The 19080-nt window shown below is 52.8% G+C and overlaps 1 protein-coding gene across 1 annotated transcript; it reads left to right on the top strand.

Annotated features, from left to right (window-relative positions):
• Positions 1-10035: 10035 nt before the first annotated feature.
• Positions 10036-18824, top strand: PAX1 (paired box 1). Its single transcript, XM_036418868.2, has 5 exons — positions 10036-10316; positions 10727-11356; positions 12899-13041; positions 13563-13785; positions 18610-18824. The coding sequence occupies exons 1-5, from the start codon at positions 10058-10060 to the stop codon at positions 18699-18701; spliced, it is 1347 nt and encodes a 448-aa protein (XP_036274761.1). The 5' UTR covers positions 10036-10057; the 3' UTR covers positions 18702-18824.
• The last annotated feature ends 256 nt before the right edge of the window (positions 18825-19080 follow it).

Consider the following 19080-nt stretch of genomic DNA (forward strand, 5'->3'; position numbering starts at 1 on the left):
GCCTTAATTAATAAGGTACAAATGACATATAGCCCTTTTAATAATAGAACATGCTACTTCACCAAAATCTTGGATTTGAGGCACTTTTGGAAATGGGGGAAAGTTAGACCCAAGAAAGATATGACTTTGTGGGGGAAATGGTAATTTGAGGTAGGTAGTGGTGTCACACCGCCACTCACTCCCACCAGGGGCATCCCATCACAGCTGAGCCAGTTCAGGGAGGGGAGACACCCCTGAACATCAAGCCTGTGCCTTAGTTCTTAAAGGATGAGGCTCATTCCCTAAGAGAGCCCCTGGTGCTTTCTGGAGAAGAAAGAACATGTTCAAAAGACAAACAAGGCAGGAAAAAGCTCTACTCGGGACAAAAAAGCAAGGAACTAAACATACAAGTAAAAGATCTTCTTATCTCTGACAAAAGAAGAGCTTGCTCTTACAGAAGGGAATGCCAGAACAGGCCCCTGGATCCTGTTAGTGCAGGGCCAGCATTTCAAGAAGAATCAACTGCACCACAGTTCTCCCAAGGTGATAGGAAAACTCTGGGCTAAGCTTTGGTGTCCTCAGCTTTCTCAAACAGAATGGGAGAGCTTATAGTCGCCACGGGGCACTTCCGCCCCTCACCTCCGTGGGCAGTATATTCTGTCTCCCATGATTGTCACCTCAGAGTCTTGAACCCAGGCCCGAGCAACTCCAGAAAACACTTTATCTCTCCTTTTTCCTCAGGGTATAATTTTATAAAACTTGATTTATAAATATTTTGGTTAGTAAACCATCCACTGCCTGTCTAACAGATGTTCTACTTATGAAAGAAACAAAAATTAAAATGTCTTAGTATATTAAAATATGGAAAAGGAATGTAATGAGAATAATGGCTACTGATTAACCACCTCTTGTGTTTAAGCTTTGTTTTGAGCGTGGGTAGACCCTTAATTCTTACTGTAACCCTCTCTGGTGGGTGAGCCCACAGAGGCACAATAGATTAGGTCTCAAATAGCAGAGCCTGGATTCCAAGCCAAGAAGTTAGAGCTCATAAAAAGCCCACACTTGTCAACATGTTGCTTCCCCATCACCAGGCATCACCAGGTGCATGTGAATTTTTTTGGACCTCTGCAGGCGTCTTCAAACTACGGCCCGCGGGCCACATGCGGCCCGCAGAGGAGTCTGATCTGGCCCGCCAGGTTTTTTGGGCAGTGAGCGCAGCCGAGGTGTTACAGTAGGAATTAGTAGTTCATATAGTCCGGCCCTCCAGCTCTCTGAGGGACCGTGATCTGGCCCCCGCTTTAAAAAGTTTGAGGACCCCTGCTAGAGACTGAGCCTTCACGAGAATGGGTCTCCCCTCCATGTGCAAACTCCACAGTGACACACACATTCTCACCACGGGCAGTGGCTCTAACCAAGTACGATCATACATTTTTCCATCCTTCCCACCAGCTTACATATTAGAGACAGGTAAAAGCTCAAAGTCACAATGAGAATAGAGAGTAGATGAATTAAATGCTCATTCCCCGGGCGGTAAAAGGCAGCACCAACACAGCCAGACACGACAAAAGACCTCCAGCCGAGAGTGGTATTACACTGCCATCCAACCTCACCTAAGGCTACTTGTTCCATTAAGACTCTGCCCTAGGCCAAGCCCAAGCCAATGCCACGGGCCCTCTCCCAGAGTTACCTATGCCCCAGCTTCAAGAGAAACTAAGATGAAAGTGCCAGATTCGTTCTGCCCAAATCAGTTGGCTGACATTGCAAACACATGTCCTGCACATGCCGAGACCAGTCTTACACAGACCGACTTGGGTTGTATTTTGTGAAGGGCAATTACAGAACAGAGATTAAACTAAGCAGAGCCTCCGCTTAACTGGAGGTGTCGTTTCAAAAACTGAATCGGACGGCACCTCTGACGCCGCCCCGTCATAGGAGAACACATTTCTCGTCCCTTGTCCTGGCAAGAAGCGATCTTCTAAATGCGGAGTATTGCCCAGTTGGACAAATATTGATTCAGTTATCCACTTTGCCGACATCTCAGTACTTAGAAACCCTGTCAGAACTGTTTTCTCAGCACAGCCATTTGTAAAGGCCACAGCCCCGTAGTCAGGCTCAGCATCTGTTATTGCCCTGGTAGGACCCTATAACCTTTAAGCTTCACACTGTTGAGAAATGCTACATCATTTTAGTTTTTATTGTTATAGATATTAATTTATCATATACTTTTAAGTAGTTTAACACTGATGTAGAACACTGTATAAACAGTATAATCTTAGGAAAGTAGGTGATTATAAATAATTTTTAACAAGATGGATGCAATTTCTAAAATATACATTGTTATGATCTCCTCAATGGGTGCCCATGTAAGATTTTTTAAAAAAATAAACAAGCCCTGAAACCCCCACAGGAGTTAATCATTTGTTCTTTTAGACTTGATAGTCTCTTAGGAATAAAATTTTATAGCTGAAAAGGATCTTCAAAACCTGCACTTTAAGAGTCAAGGTGCAGCAACACACCAACCCTCAGATTTTCTTGGAGCTTGTTTCAAAATAAAATGCAATTCGTATTTTGCAATGTCATATGCTTATAAAACAATAAAAACCAAATTAAAAAAAATCAGTCTAAATCTTGCTGTTTATTACCACGGCTGGTAAAAATGAAGAGCAGGAGTTCGTTTTCATTGATTTCTGAGACTTTCACGAGGATAGGTGAAGCATTTTTCTCTTACCTCCTTCTACCTGCTCTCCTTTCTACTCCTCCCCACCGGGATACTACGTGGCATTTTGATCTTTATCACAAGCCATGGATCTGAGGGGAAGGCAGCGCCAAGATCTGAAAGGCAACACCGCCATGGCCACTGTGAAAAACATTCCCTCCTACAAGGTGCATGGCAAACAACGCCAACAGCAGCAAGAATCATAAAAACGGTAAACCCTGTCTAGGATGGGAGCGTGTCTTCTGCTACTTTACACGTCTAGAGAGCAGTGTCATTTAACAAGGCTGAAAGGCCAGTAACTTCCACCTCCTCAGTTATTCCGATTCCTCCAGGAGCAGGTTTCCCCCTCCCCCCCAGGAGTTGATCTTTTTCAGAAAGCAGCTGAGTCAATGGCTATCTCCCCTGTGGCCCCGCCCCCAGCTCACTGCGCAGATGGTTCCACTTAACCAGAGGCGGTGGTCACCTGTGTGAGGGAGGGCAGGGAGACAGAGGATTCTTGTTTTAAAAGACAGCCGGCCAAGGGCAGCAAAGGGGGGCTGAGGAGGCAGCGTTCTGCTTTTTCTGCTGTTTCTGAGAGGGACGAAAATGACTTCGTGTAAATATGCACAGGAAAGACTTTGAAGAAATGGACTCAAATGTGTTTTTGTTTGTCATGTGAAGATGTCCACAGAAGCGAGGGAGGCCAGTCAGTCCTGCCTGTATCCCTAAAAAATACTTGCAAAGCAAGAAGCATTGAATGACATCATCCCCTAAACCACAGCTTCTGGAACGTAAATGCACGTTAGAATCACCCTGGGGCAGCTCTTAAAATCCAGGTGTCCGGGCTGCATCCAGACAAATTCAATCAGAATCTTTTCAGGTGAGGCTCAGGAATCAGGATGCTCTAAGCCTCCACTCCCACACTGCTGCCCGCCCGCCCCGAGTCCAAAGTGCAGCCATCTGGAGCATCAGTGTCTTCCAGAGCCTTTTGCATAAGCAGGACTCGCTGAAGTGGTCTGCATGGAGACACAGGAGCACTCAGTCCGCAGTGGAGATGCGGGTCTTTTCCTGCACACAATCGGCAGACCCTGTCTAATATTTTCCATCCTGGGCAATGAGATCACAAACTCCAAAACCCTAAATCAAAACTGGAGGCATTACAGGGTCTTCAATAAAACTCCATAGCTCATACACAAGGGAGAGGGAAGGGAAAATTAAAACCATCACCAAGCTGCGGACATACTATACACATACAGAACTGTATCAGGCTTTGGGATACTGCAGCAATGAAAGAGAAAAGGATATCAAGCAATAGTATTTTCAGAGGCATTAAGACCTTACTTCTGAGTAAAAATCTTGTTCCTGAAGGAAAATTCATCATCAAAGACACTGGACCTCTGACAAGGAAAACAATGGAAGTGGCATTGCAGGAAAAATTAAATGAATATAAAGGTCCTTCTTTTGAGAATATGCAATTCCAATGGGTTTCAAGACTTCTGAGCTTACATAGCCTGCATTTCCAAAATAGCACTGTTTACAGATTGTACGATGGATACAGAGATAAAGGCGGTAACATCACTGTGAATGGTCACTGTGAGCAATGTGTAACCAAAGAGGGGGCAGTCCTCTGGCTTCACAGCCCCTTGGTGGGAGGGGGATTTTGAAACAGTCCACTAGCAGGTTTGACTGTTCTTTTGTACCGAATGTATTGTTACAGCAATCATTCTACAAACCTCCTAACTACCCTGTTTCTAGCACTTGAATTATGGTTGTGTGTGTGCGCGCGCGTGCTGAAGATTGGAGAGAGCTGTTCTTAATTTAAAAAAATATATATTTTATTGATTTTTTTTTTACAGGGAAGAAGGGAGAGAGAGTTAGAAACATCTATGAGAGAGAAACAATCAGCTGCCTCCTGCAGACCCCCTATTGGGGATATGCCCGAAACCAAGGTACATGCCTTTGACTGGAATAGAATCTGGGACCCTTCAGTCCTCAGGCCAACGCTCTACCCACTGAGCCAAACCAATCAGGGCAAGAACTGTTCTTTCATAAGAAATCAAACAAACCCAGGTGAACCAGTACTGGCTGGGCATTGTCTTTAATTCCAGAAAAAGAAGTATGCGGGTGCCCTTCTGTTTGCATGTCCTCGATCCACTCACCCGGTTCTGTTGTCCAGGGAGGATCAGAAGTTTCCAAAGCATTCCGGAGCAGCACACTTCAAGCCAGTTCCAACTGGGCTGGCTGGTGTGGATGTCTGACACCCGGCACTATTCGCAGCAGAGGCTTCCAGTAGGCAGCAATGCCTTCCTCCACAGTTGTCTTTGCAAATCATCTTTTAAGGTAGCCACACTCCTGGTTCCCTTAAAAGGCCACTTCTATCCTTTGTACCCGGGTGGCTACTCTTAGATCTCTCCTTTTCCAATTACCTAGACCCTGTACAGGAGATATGACCTCACGGACATCTTTAAATTTCCCAAATATTTCCATGTTAATATTGCTGTTTAGACTCTTAGCTACCGTCACATAAACATTTTTTTGCAAGCTCATTGTCCAAGTGGTGAATTTTGATTAGTGCCCAAGGCCCTTTGCAGGCTTTTATATTGATGTGTTGAAAGGATATAGATCTAATTATACAGTATAGGTCAATTAATATCAGGGGACATTTGGCATGTCCATTGCCAGGGACATGAGGGAGACATAAGAGCAAGAAAGAAAACCCTGGATTTTGCACACATGAGAATATGCTCCTGAGAATGACAAGGACAAGGTCATTGGAGGAGACAACAAAAATGGCACTAGCTTTGTGTGGTTTATTTTTACCGCCCAAATGCCACCTTAAGAATGTTCTACTCCAAAAGAAATGTAAATGTAGTAGTCAGACCCCTGAATTGCAGGGTAGAAATTACCTTAGATCTTTGTTTGCGGTGCTCAATTCCCCCGTTTATTTCTAGTGGGGGCTTCTCCAAAAATCTCCTTTCTATTTTCCCATGTGCCTCTAAACGAACTCCAGAAACTGTTCTGTTATTCACTCAGAAAATATTAATCGAGTCTTACTTATCCATTTCATTTTAGGAAAACGAAAAAAAAAAAATCTTTGCTTTTCTTCGTTTGTATTTCCAAGGACATTCCCTTCCTGCGGGTCAGCAGCCAGGGAGGTGGGGACTCACCGCGTCACTGCGGACAGGATCCGGTAGGATAACACGCATTCCCAGCCTCGCAATAAAATGCGAGGCGAGGCCAAGGACATCTAGCCCACCCTGGTCACCAGCGATTTGGGAAGCCAGGGCGCTATTTCCCTGTTCCTGGGGTCTGGGAAGCACGAGGGCCCCAATCTGGAGCGGCAGGTGCAGGGCCAAGATCCCATCTCCCTTCTCTGCGAGGCCACCCGTTGGGGAGGAAGCATTCAGCAGAAGCTAGCCCGCGGAGGGCCCAGATTAGCCTGGAGTCCACCTCCCTCTTCCTCCCCGCTCCCCTCACCCTTGCAGTCACTCCCGGTGGGGTTTCGTTACTTCGTCTCCCCTCCGCTCTCCAGCGAGCTAATTCTCGGTTCCAGCGCCCCCAGGGGGCTCGCAGCCCCCCACTCTGGGTCCGCTCCTCCAACATTTGTCTCCTTGCAGCTAGCCGCATCTTATTCCTCCCTTTCCGTGAGCGCGCAGGGTCTTCATTGCAAAACTGTGTCTGTGGGGAGGAGGACGATGCAACCTGGTACATAAAGTGCGTTTGTAGCCCTCGCCACTTTTTAAAACAGTAAAACTGAAAACAAAATGAAGAGATTCGGTTTACCTTTGCTTTCCAACTGCAAGACTCACCGCGTAGTGCTCTTATTTAAAACCAATCGTCACCAAAGCGCTCTGCCTGGTACCGGCGCGGGTCGGTGGTCCGGCCCAGGCTCAGCCTGGGGCCCTCCGGGGACGCCTGCGGCCCGCGTTTCCCTTCCCGCGTTTCCCTTCCCGATAGCTGAGCCCCAAAGCGCCGAGCTGAGCCCGCGGCTGTTCTTCCCGCCCTGGGGGACCGGAGGGGGGCTTGCATTTGGGACCGGAGAGGGGCTTGCATTTGCTTGTTTCCGTTTCTCCCGAAGACCTTGAAACGCACGGGGACCCGGAGCACCCTGGCCTGTGGCGACGGGCACCCAGATAATTCCCCGAAACTGCTCCCCCAAGAACTACAGAGACGCAGGAGAGGTGAAGCGGGGCGACAGTCGCTCCAAGGACGACCTTGTCACTGAAATCCTCGCAGCCTTAACGTTCAAGTGCTGGGCTCAAGCGGCAAGTATTCATCCCAAACCCCTCTGGCCACCGCCTGCCCAGTCCCTAGGAGGGCAGGCACCCCTTTCCTGCCTTCTTTTGCCTCGCGCTTTTGGCACCGACCTTGCCGCTCCTCCTTCTGCCTTGCGGAAAGCTGGGTCTGTTCCCAAGGCCAGTCGGGGGGCCCTGACATCAGTCCTTCGCCTCTCGGGGCGTCCAGCCCCCGCTACCCGCGTCACGTCCCCCGGGCCGGCGCTCGCCCCCCCTAGCTCGGCGCCTTCTGCTCCTCCGGGAGCCGCTCTTCATCGTGTCCCACGCTGCGCCCAGGGCGCCCCAAACCAGGCGCAAACCCAGCCAGACACCGACACGGACCCGCGAGCTTGTACCTCTGCGCGCTCAGGGCCGGCCGCGCCGCCGCATCCTGGTCCTGGTCGTGGAGAGGACCACGCCGCATCCCCCGGAGGTAGGAGAGACGCTTGCTTTTCTTCTGCAACCCCACCTTCTTAGGGCTGCTTCTCCCCTAACCCCGCCGGCTTCGGGAACCGGCCGAGCCGGTCCGGGCGCGGGCCGACAGGGGGCGACAAACTGTAAGCTTTTCCGGAGAGGCTGTCGGCGAGCGGGCTGCTTTGAGAGCTGCGTCGTCCCCCACCTAGCAGCTGGCTGCTGGAGAGATGGGGAGGAGGAGGAAGGTAGGATGGAAGTCAGGGCCAAAGGGCTCTGGAGCCCCAGAGACGAACTCTCCTCCCCGTCCCCGATCTGGGGAGCAGTTTCCCAACCGTCTATCCCTGGATCGCAGGGCCTTCCCAGAGCGGAATGGGGAGGTGATGCCATTCCAGAAAGCACCTGTTTGCCGGCAGAGGTGGGAAGATGTTCCCCTGAGAGCCATGGGGGCGAACCAGGGCTTACCCAAGTACCACCAGCCTCATTATCTCTCTTCTGAGCGCGCCTGTCTACTCCTCGCCATCAGGGAAAAGACATGACCTTAGCTGTTTCACCACATCTCGCTCGGGATGCTCTGGGTTATGGACCCTGCAGTTTCTAGCTCCAGGGATTAATCTTTTTGGTCTTTGGGGCCCGACTTGAAATTCAGGTAACGAAAGTCTGGATCAGGGGCAAACAGGGTCCAAGTAACCCAGTCAGGACTGAGCAGAGCGCCTCGCGCTGCACGCAGCCTGGGAGAGCCCCTGGCTGGTGCTTTCAGTCCTCGGCTCTGCTTCTTTGCAGAACCCCTGCCTCCGGTTTGCGCACTGTAATTCAAACCATCCCTTTACCCTGCCCCCCTCCCAGCCTTGCCCCACCCGTCCTCAGAGCACAGACTGTCCTCTTCCGCGTCCCGGTGGCCTCCCTGGGGCTGCACCATGTTTTTCCTGATACAGGAGGGGAAAGTCCTTTTAAACTTGGATTTCCTTTCCAAGGATAATTCTCGCCTGTGGCCCAAGCCCCAGCTCAGCAGGGCCCGGCACCCTTCTTCCAGAGAGCACAGGATTTGTGGCTTAGGCCCTCCTGATTGACACATTCGGACAGCTTAACACTTTCAGGTGCCACAACGGAGGGAAAGGGGTCAGGGACCCTGTCGCCGCTGCTCCCCAGGCTGGCTGATGGGGTGCAAGTGCTCCTCCCGAAGTAGCTTCATGGCATGAGTGTCACACGCAGCTGCAGCTCTCTGCCAGCTCCGAAGCTTTAGACTTTGGGGGAGGGGATGGAAAGGGAGGGGAAAATTCTTCCCGCTCCATGCGGAGCGCTGGGAGCAAGGGGAGTCCTGAGAACCATGGGTTGTCCTAGGATCCCTCCTAGGCTCCCCTCCCTCCCCCCTCCCTGTTCCTATACGTTCAAGCCAAGCCCTTGGCGCTTAGTGGCCCCAAGCTGGGAACTGTTAGGTCAGGGCCTCCTTGTATCAGTCTGGGCAAAACCAGGAGTTTTCTTCTCTCCTCACCTGCTCGCTCCTGGATCCCACCGAGGAGCTCCCTCTGAGACTACCATGGTCAGCCACACAGGCCAGGCCGGGAAAGGCCAGAGTGTGCGCTGATGCAAGATAGAAACGGAGAAAAGAGTTGATAGTCAACTTCCCCCACAGGCCAAAGAGTTCAAAGCTGTGTATCCATCCCCCCCTTACATGGAGGGGAAAGGCCCCTTCAGCGGTTTAACAAAGACCCCCTGGCAGCCTCCGTGCTGTGTGAAAGGTGCGGTCAGGCAGCTCAGGTGCGGAGGGATTGGGGTTCCAGGCCTGGATGAAAAGAACTGTCTTTGGGGGCAAAGGGCAGAAAGGGTTCTTAGTGTTCCTGCGTCACTTCAGAGAGGAGTGAGTTCCAGTGGGTGGGCCTGTTCTCAGGGAGACAGACTACCATGTGCACCTCTTACAACACTGAACTCCTTACAACTCTGTAAAGATTTCCTGCGAGCAGGACTGGGGTGTCAGGCAGAAATGGGACAGAGCACATGCCGTGGGCCTGTCACCCCACATCATAAAAACAAACCAACAAACAAATAAACAAACAAAAAACTGAACGCTCAAGGTGCCGCTGGAAAGCTCAGAAAAGGGGCACTGGCACCATGCTTCCTGTGCCCTGTGCCCCTTGTCTAGGGGAAGGGGTGGTAGAGGCAGCCACCATCTTGTCATGATCAACTGTAATCCTCTGATATCTTAGCAGTGATGGCAGTGGAGGTGGTAGTAAAACTAAAACCCAAAGTAGTACTAGGACTATTAAATATTCGTCAGTTTGAAATGACTACCCATCTGTATCAAAACCTGAAAGGTACAAGGGGCGAGGACAGCGGAGCGAAGGGAAGGTCCCAGGCCCAGCTGGGGTTGGGACTGTGCAAGTGTGTGTGTGCGCGCGCGTGCGCACGTGTGTCCGTGTGTGCGTATGCGTGTGTGTATGTGTGTGTGTGTGTGTGTGTGTGTGTGTGTGTGTGTAGGGGGATGGGGATGGGTTCCGGAGGAGGGCCGAAACCGGAGGACAGAGGGAGGGGGTAGAGTTTCACCGAGGGGAGGGAGGGGGGCGCCGGGGTTCAGTGACGGGAACCAATGGGCTGCCAACTCGCGCGTCTCCGGCGCGACTGCGGAGATTGACGTGGAAGACACGTACAATTGATCTTCACACGCCGCAGCCTCCCGCTCAGACGAATTTCTCTGAATCGGATGAAGTTCTCCCTGGGCCTGGGGGCGCGGGAGTGGAGAGTGTCCTGGGCGCGGGCGGCGGCGGCGGCGGCGGGCCGGGGGGCTGGCGGCGGGGCGCCGGCTCCGCGCGGTGCGCGCCCGCGGCCCCGGCCCGGCTCTCGGCTCGCGCGCGGCCGCCCTCTATGCCTCTCCCGCGGCGGCGGCTGCCGAGCTCTCCCGTCCCGCGGGCCCAGCCCCGGCCGCCCCGGCGCCAGGCAGCTGGCGGGCCCGCGCGCCATGGGTAAGGGGCGGCGGCCGGCGGGCGCGGGAGGGCGGGTGCGGTGGATGGTGTCCCGGCGCTTCCTTTCCCTCCCGCCCGCTTCCCTCGGAGGAGACAGGGTCCTGGGTCCCTGTCGAGCGGCGTTCTCCGCACATCCCTTTCCTTCTGGGCGGGGTGGGGGTAGTGTGGCGCGTCCGGGGATGGGATGGCCCAAGTGGGACCCTCTCCAAAGGGCGCGGGGGGCTGTCGCGCGCCGCGCCTTCCCCTGGAGGCAGCGGACCCAGGCTGTTGGAATCCGCAGATTCTGGGTACCCGCCGGGCACTCCTCGAGGCGCGCCCGGGAGCTGCCCCCACCTTGGGGCGCCCACCCCGGCTAACCGGCTGGTGTTTTCTCCCCTCCCTCCGCTCGCTGTCCCCGGGCGCGTCCGCAGAGCAGACGTACGGCGAGGTGAACCAGCTGGGCGGCGTGTTCGTCAACGGACGGCCCCTGCCCAACGCCATCCGCCTGCGCATCGTGGAGCTGGCGCAGCTGGGCATCCGGCCCTGCGACATCAGCCGGCAGCTCCGCGTCTCCCACGGCTGCGTGAGCAAGATCCTGGCGCGCTACAACGAGACGGGCTCCATCCTGCCCGGGGCCATCGGGGGCAGCAAACCCCGGGTCACCACCCCCAACGTGGTCAAGCACATCCGGGACTACAAGCAGGGCGACCCCGGCATCTTCGCCTGGGAGATCCGCGACCGGCTGCTGGCCGACGGCGTGTGCGACAAGTACAACGTGCCCTCGGTGAGCTCCATCAGCCGCATCCTGCGCAATAAGATTGGCAGCTTGGCGCAGCCCGGGCCCTACGAGACCAGCAAGCAGCCGCCGCCCCAGCCGGCGCTGCCCTACAACCACATCTACCAGTACCCGTACCCCAGCCCCGTGTCCCCCACCGGCGCCAAGATGGGCGGCCACCATGGGGTCCCCGGCGCCGCAGGCCACGTCAGCATCCCCCGCTCTTGGCCCTCGGCGCACTCGGTCAGCAACATCCTGGGCATCCGGACGTTTATGGAGCAAACAGGTCAGTCGTGGAGGCCTTCCGGAGAGCCTTCTTGGAATAGAAGCCCGGGGCTTGGGCATGAGGATGAGGGGTAACTCCTAAGCCCTCCTTGGACCTGTTTGGGCTCAGGGGAAGGCTAGGGCTGGCCAGGGAGTTTGGAGGGTCCGGGGCCTAATGGGGGAGACATCTTGAACTTTTGATGACAAATACGGAAAATATTTCCCGGGAAGAATAATCGCCGCCGACCACAAATTTGGAGGCCTGAAATTGCCTTTTTTTTTTTAAACAAAAAAAAATTCTTGCAAAAAGTATGCAAACCTCTTATCACCAGATCTAAGTCAAACAAAGCTCAGTCGCTTCTGTGACCCTTTCTTAAGGGTACTTCAGGATCCCTCACCGTTTCCCAAAAGGTTCTGTCCCTCGAAGGCCCCAAGGCTCTTTGGGGTAAAAGGCAAAGGACCATCTGGCCGGCTGGTCTTATCCAGTGACCTCAGGCAGGCCTGGCGGCTTTGCAGGTTCTGGAGCTGGGATCTCTGAGGTGGCGCCTCAGGACTCAAAAGGATGTGCCCTTTTCCTGTAACTAGAACTCTGCACACTTGCTGGCCATTTCTCTGGAGGGAGGAGGAGACGGAGTCCGGAGAGAAGCCTGGGGCAGCCTTGATGCGGGGGTTCGTGGCTCAGGAAGGTGTGCTGGGGCCGGACTGAGTCTCCTGTCTCAGCAGCCGGGCAAGGGATAGCAAGCTCTTACGTGGGTAAAAAGCAAAATGCACCCTAGCCCCAAAGAGGAGGGGGTTGGGGCAGCGGAAAGAAAGGAAAGCTTAGCCCCAGCGACAGTGGGGCGCGCACTGCCCAGGCCTCAAATAAGGTTTGTTTCTTCCAGTGGCTCAAACCCAGGCTGGGGGTGGGAGGTGGGGTGCAGAACTTCCCCAGGAACGACCTGTGGGCAGCTGGCTGGGAGGTGGCCTCCCCAGATTTGCTCTCAGTTCTGGAGCTTTCTCTGGGTTCCCTGCGCACACGTGTGGGGAGCTGCACTGGTCGCTGGGTTGATGCCTCTTTGGGGAGATCCAGGACATCTCCTGAGGGAGGGGGCGGCATTTCTGAGGAGAACCCTCCGGACACGTGAGAACCCTCCAAACCCTCCGGACACGTGAGAAATCCATATAATTCTCAGGAGCATGCTTTGGCTTTGAACTTGACCCTTTCCGGGCGCCACCTCTGGACAGCTAAAAGGCACCTTGGCCAAGTGCGCCCAGCCCCCGTCTCACAGGCCGAAGACCCCTTACTTTGTGGGAAGCGGGTCGCAAGCTTGGAGGAACAAGGAGCAGCCTCTGCCCCGCTGGGAGTGAAAGAGAAACCCTATGCCCGCCACCTGCCGCCTGGGGCCGCTCTCCCAGCATCTGGAGGCCGCAGGTGTTCGGAGGACCCTGGGCCGCGCCCTCGGGGAAGCGCTGAGTGCTTGTAGGCATGTGTGTCACCTCCATGTGTCCCCTCCGGCTGGAGGGCCGCGCTCGTGCCCAGCGCAGATTCCCATGTCCCCACTAACCTGTCCTGTGTCCCCCCCAGGGGCCCTGGCCGGGAGCGAAGGCACCACCTACTCCCCCAAGATGGAAGACTGGGCCAGCGTGAACCGCACGGCCTTCCCGGCCACCTCGGCAGTGAATGGGCTCGATAAGCCAGCGCTGGAGGCTGACATTAAATACACTCAGGTAACCAGAATCTGGGAAGGAGGTGTCCTTACCTAGAAGAGTGAAAGAGTTTTGGAGAGGGAGGTGGAAGGAGAAAGAGAAAGAGAGAAGAGAAAACGCCCCAGGCTGCGGGTATCTGGCAGCCCGGCCAACCTGGGCCAACCTGGGCCCTCTCAGCATTTTCTCTTCTTTTCTCCAGCGCACACTTTGGGGGAAGCTGGCTTTCGAGGGGATTGAGTTGCCTTTTGCCAAGAGACTTTTGCTATAAAAACTTGAACCCGGAACACAGATGGCTGAGGCTTTTTTTAAATCCCAGCGGGGCTGGTGAATACCACGATCCCCCTCATCTCATTGTTATTTAGAACAATTGGAGTGGAAATCACTCCGTCAGGGTCCTTCCTAGGAAAATTAGAAGCCACGTGTTGTGATACTTGAGGGGACAGCTGGGGACAGGAGGACCCCCGTTTGTTCTGGTAACTGTGTGTGCTGGAGAAGTTCAGGGTTACCTGCTGCTGATGGTCTGTCCTTCTCCATCCGCACAGTCCACCTCCGGCCTCTCCGCAGTGGGCGGCTTCCTCCCAGCCTGCGCCTACCCGGCCTCCAGCCAGCACAGCGTGTACAGCTCTCCCGCCGGGGGCTACCTCGCCCCGGGCCCGCCCTGGCCACCAGCACAGGCTACCCCGCTGGCAGCCCCCGGGGCCAGCCTCACGGTGCACGGCGGGGAGCTTGCAGCGGCGATGACCTTCAAGCATCCCAGCCGAGAAGGTGAGCCGCACCGGTGGGTCTGGGTCCGATGAATGGAGAGAGGTTAGGAAGGGTGCAAGGAAGGGGGTGTAATCGTGGGAAAAGGTAGTAAGAGAGATTTGGTATCCAGCCGAAACCCTTTCTGCTGGGTTAAACCTGTAGTTTCTTGGATCAGATTAATTTCTAACAGGTGTATGCCTATGCGAGTCCCTAGAAAGGCAGCCGAAGTTGAGAGATGTCTGTTTTAGGATTCCACCCCTCCCCTCTTGGAGAGAGAGGAGAGAGAAGAATTGGATCAGGTTTGGATCTTTTTCTGGTGCCCTGGGCCAAGTTATTGCTTCTCTCTGCGCCTCATTTCCCCATTCATAGAAGAGTCTAGAAGCATCATTCAGGTTCACCTTCCTGGGGCCTGAGGAGCTTTGCCTTCTGTGGTGGACCTGCCCAGGTTCCTGACCTCACTGCCATCTGTTTCTTCCCAGGTTCGTTCCTTCCTTCCTTCCTTCCTTCCTTCCTTCCTTCCTTCCTTCCTTTCTTTCTTTCTTTCTTTCTTTCTTTCTTTCTTTCTTTCTTTCTTTCTTTCTTTCTTTCTTTCTTTCTTTCTTCTTCTTTTTAAATCTAGACCCTGGTTTCTTCTGGAGTTCATTGTCTTAAATTCATTCTTGGGAAAGGAAAGAACATTTCAATCATGCATCCCTATGTTTTAGACTCCTTTTCAACTCTATGTGGTTTAGGGTACTTCTTTCTGTCAGATTTGTGGCTGGGAGTTTTCTCTTCTCTTCTCCCTCCTTCATGAATTTACTCCAGGATAAGCCAAACTAACAGATTTGAGGCATTTAATTGCTGGTCAACAGTATGAAGGGTGTCTTCTTACACTGATGCCCAGGTTCTGTTTTTTTTTGTTTTTGTTTCCCCCCCTCCCCCTTATAAATTGGGGAAAGCTCATCTCCTGGTTCTTGAGTCCTCATTTTCCTCAGAGGTGAAAGGACTGGCTGAATTTGCCTGCAATAGGTTCTGTCACTAGAAATTTGCAACTGCAACTACCCTGCGAAAGGAAGGAGCCACCTCAGGGGGTCCCAGCCTCTGCAGGAGGGAGACTGAGCACAAACCTTGGGGTCAGGGGTGCTCCCCAAGGCTCTTTACAAGCCTGACCCACCTCAGACCTGCCAATGCCGAGTGGGGGTGGAGGGGGGGTGGGCAGGCAAAAGGCTTTATTTCCTAGGAGACACAATGGCCTGATCTGAGGAAAGGAGGGAGGGGAGGCAGGGAGAGAGAGAGGGGAAGAGAGAGAAGTCAAGTAAATGAATAAAAACAAAAAAAAAAATATATTTTTTATTTTTACTTTTCCTAAAGGACAAACATTATGGGATATAAATTAGAGAAATTGAGAATTAAGACTCCCTTAAGCTTTGAACTTAATTTAAAAATAAAATAACACCAGTTGCTCGTTTATAGGAAAATTCAAGTAAAAGAAATTTAAAAAATTAAGGATGACAGCTCCTCTAAAGCTTTACAGTTAAGGACCAATGAGGATCTCATGGTGAGTGCTTTGCTCAGCGTCTTGTCGTTATCCTCAAATCTACCTGTTTTCTGGACAAATGAAGTATTATCTGTTGAATTAGAAATTGACATGGAATTTACCTCATTCTACAAATCATTTAACTAAGCAGGTTTGTTTGAATTGGAAGAGTGAATCTATAAATTTAAAGGATTTTGCCTGGGCTGACCAAAGGAGAAAAAGACTTAGGAAAGGGCTTGCTATCTTCAAGCGATGTAGCCCTTTGCTAACACAGCCGCTTTGTCTGAGGCATTTCAAGCTCAACGTTAGAAACAAATTATGACCCGTAGGTAACAATCCAAAGGTAAAACACACAGTTCTGAATTCTAAAGTAGTTCAAGTTAATTGGGGTGGGGTTTCATTGGTGGTTGATTCTCTTTAGAAGACACTTTCCTTTCAGAAAAACAGAACCATTGGAAGGCACTTGCATTCATGTCCCTTTTACCATTACAGTCACTTTCTATTATGAAACATCTCACTAATTTCCAAAGTCTGTAGTAAGAATTAGCTACATTAGTTATTAAATTAATAGCTTAATTTTTTTGATCCTCACAGTTCTTTAAAAAAACACAGGGGGGAAGGGTAATGGAATAATTAAGTCCAACATTAAAAAATGATTTCTCAAACTGGTACACAAGTGTTTGTGTTGAAACGAGGAACACAAAAATGAGAATTACATACCTATTTGGGTTAAGAATTTTTATATTTATTGGCAGAAAAGCAGACTTAAAGATCTTCCATGCCCAATGGGTCTTTGAAAAATTACAAAGAAAGTGATTGGAATCACTGCCTTTTTTTTTAATGATTGTTTTAAAATTATATTCAAACACACATCCCATAAGACAATTACTATAGGGCTTGCTCCGTTAATAAGAATGGTAGGAATAGCATTTACTGAATTGTTTTTTCAGTAGGAAAAATTTCCTTCACTGAAAACAATTTCATATCATGAATGCTCAGTAAAAACAGATATTTTTTTTGATCATCTAGTTCATATATCCTCCAAGTCAGGTGCAAATGAACATTAGCGATTACCCTAAGGAAAGTCACAATTAAGCACCAGAATTAAGCACCTACGGGTCATAATTTGTTTTTAATATTGAGCTTGAAATGCCCCAGAACAAAATGGCTGTGTTAGGAAAAGGCTTCATTGCTCTGAAGATAGCAAAATTAAGCCAGATTAAGCACCGCAGTTTATGTGTTTTATCTTGGTAAAGAGTAATGCTTGTGGGTTCCCTTTTATGTAGGCAAGAAAATATAATTTACATTTCCCATCCGTGAAAGAAAATTTTAATTGTTGGGAACCTAGAGGGATGCTGATATTCTGGGAGTCTGGACACCAATCCGTCTTTTCCCGGCCAGGGCAGGGCCATCTCCTCCTCACCCCCACGGGTGACAGACCCCACGAGGTTCCCTCCAGACCACTGGTATTTATGGCGTGTTTTCAGAAACGTTCAAAACTGTCTAAACCCTTCTCAGCGGGGATTTGGAACAACTAAAGATTTGGAAATCAAACCTGTAAGATATTGCACACATTCAAAGAAAAAATTGTTTATATTGGTTATACAGATAACTCGCAGCTTCCTTCCAGCTATCTCAGCGGGAGATTCGTTCTTGAAAAATCGATCCTAAAAGCAAACGTTGCCAGAGAGCAATAGCACCCAGCCACCTGCAATCTGGGTCTCACTTGACCCAGCCCTGGGAGACTCCGACCCAAGGAGACTCCGGCTTTCTTCCGCCCCCACCCCCCTGGTCTCGATGGCTCTAAAATCGCAGCTCCAATATTTTAAAAACGCGTGTCCCCTAAGAGTAAGTTAAAACTCTGGCAAAGCGCCCAATGCATTGGTGCCCCAGCCTCTGAGAACCCAGACAGACCCACTTCGGTAGCCCCCCGCCCCCTCCCCCATCCTGCTGTGGGAAAGGAGGGGAGGGACTGGGTGGACAGCTAACATTTCGACCTGCAAAGCGGGTGGAATCTGTCTCTGGGTTCCAGGTGTTTATTTTTCACGCCTTTGTCTCCAAGCAACCGGCCCTAGGCTGAGAAACCTCCTCCTCAGATGTTTTCTAAACAGGCCCTCACCTTGCGGTGTGTGTACAGGGTGGAGAAAAGTCGGAAAACTTCGTTGGCTGAGCGGCTACCACAGTGTTTAGAGAGCTGGGAGGAGGTGTGGGTGGGGTGGAGGGGTCACTCTGCCATGAAAGGTCTTTAGACCCTTTCCAACCTCTGGGAAACCTGATGTGCGTGCATGCCTGTGCTGTGTGTACGTGCGTCCCTAGGGCAGGGGTGTGGGGCCCAGCTTCTAGCACACACAGTAATCTGCCCCCCCCTCGGGGGCTGGGCAGGGGCAGCTGCAGGGAGAAAAAGAACTCCAGAGTTCCCCCTCAACCCAAAGTGTGTCCCCTTTAAAGGAGGACTTGTTGTGTGTGTGTGTGTGTGTGTGTGTGTGTGTGTGTGTGTGTGTGGTGGTGGGGGAACACAGTTGAAAGCAGGCGCCTTTGGGTACAACCAAGCTTGTGCCTGCGAGCACAGGAAAAGCTGAGGGTCCAGGGACTGGAAAGGAAAACCAGAGGTTACATCAGTAGCAAAACTGGGGCCCTTATCACAAAGCCCAAATAACAGAGCCGTGCCCAGAATGCTGCCACTGAACCCGGCGCCCCAGGCCCAGCGCGCTGCGCTCACAGCAGCGAGGGAATCTGGGTGCTCGGGCCGCGGGTGAAAACGAAATCGGCGCCCACATAAAGCGCGTCCAGGCGGCGGGAGCTCGCCCGCCACAAGGGCGTCTTTGGTGACCCGCTCCCCACTCGATTCCCCCCTGCCCACCCCGTCCCCCCAGAGGGCCCGAGCCGCTGGGAGGGCCGGCCGGCTGGACGCGTTCGCAGCTCCTCGGCCCCGTGCTCGCGGCTGGGTTCTGGGGGGGTGAGTGGAGGTCGGGGAGGAGGGGTGTGCGGATCTCAGTTCCCTGCTCCCGTCCCCAGAGGGTCTTGGACTGGAATGGAGAACCGCCCGGGCCCGGCGGTGCGCGGGCGGCAGCACCTCGCTGCACCCATCGCTTCTCCGTTAAGCAGGCGCGGTGCAGAGGGGATCGCCCGGCGTCAGCGGTGTCGGAGCACCTGCAAATGGCCTGGCGAGAGGAGCCACTTGCCAGGCTGCCCTCGCCAGCGACTCCCTTCGGGGAGGTTCGCGCTGTCCCCTGGATTTGCGGGCGTCCTGTTCCCCTTCAACCCTCCCTTGTCTCTGACTCTGTGCCGCGCCAGGCAGTGACCCGACGCCCCTGTGCTTCCTCCCGCAGTGGTCGATCGGAAGCCGCCCAGCCCTGGCGGCAAGGCCCCGGACAGCCTCAGTAGCTTACACGGACTGCCCATCCCGGCCTCCACTTCCTAGGGGCAGTGCCGCCCCGAGCCCGAGCCGGGAGCAGGCGGCGGAGCGACCCGCGGACCCGGGCCCTGCAGCCCGGGCAGCGCCGCAGGACCAAGGACACGCCGCCCCGCGAGGAGGTGCCGGAGCCGGCCCGCGGGGCCCGTCCCGTCAGCCCGCCCGCTCCCCCTGGCCCCGCGGCCACCCTGAGGTCTTGGGACAGGGTTTTTAGGCTTTTCTGGACTTTGACTTTCAACGGTTGTAACCTTGTTCCGACGTGGCCTCCCTTCTTCTCCCAGGATTGTTCGGCTCTCTCCCTCCCTCTTTCCCCTACTTCCTTCTTCCTCCTACTTTCTCTCTCTCTCTCTCTCTCTCTCTCTCTCTCTCTCTCTCTCTCTCTCTCTCT

Source organism: Pipistrellus kuhlii, unplaced genomic scaffold (assembly GCF_014108245.1).
Source record: "Pipistrellus kuhlii isolate mPipKuh1 unplaced genomic scaffold, mPipKuh1.p scaffold_m20_p_6, whole genome shotgun sequence".
NCBI lineage: Eukaryota > Metazoa > Chordata > Mammalia > Chiroptera > Vespertilionidae > Pipistrellus > Pipistrellus kuhlii.

What these genes read in the sequence shown, in the direction of transcription:
- PAX1 (XM_036418868.2), top strand. Translation starts at nt 10,058, where the DNA reads ATGAAGTTCTCCCTGGGCCTGGGGGCGCGGGAGTGGAGAGTGTCCTGG. An exon ending in GACGTTTATGGAGCAAACAG is followed by an intron (nt 11,357 to 12,898) that starts GTCAGTCGTGGA and finishes TGTCCCCCCCAG; the next exon opens with GGGCCCTGGCCGGGAGCGAA. An exon ending in CTGACATTAAATACACTCAG is followed by an intron (nt 13,042 to 13,562) that starts GTAACCAGAATC and finishes CCATCCGCACAG; the next exon opens with TCCACCTCCGGCCTCTCCGC.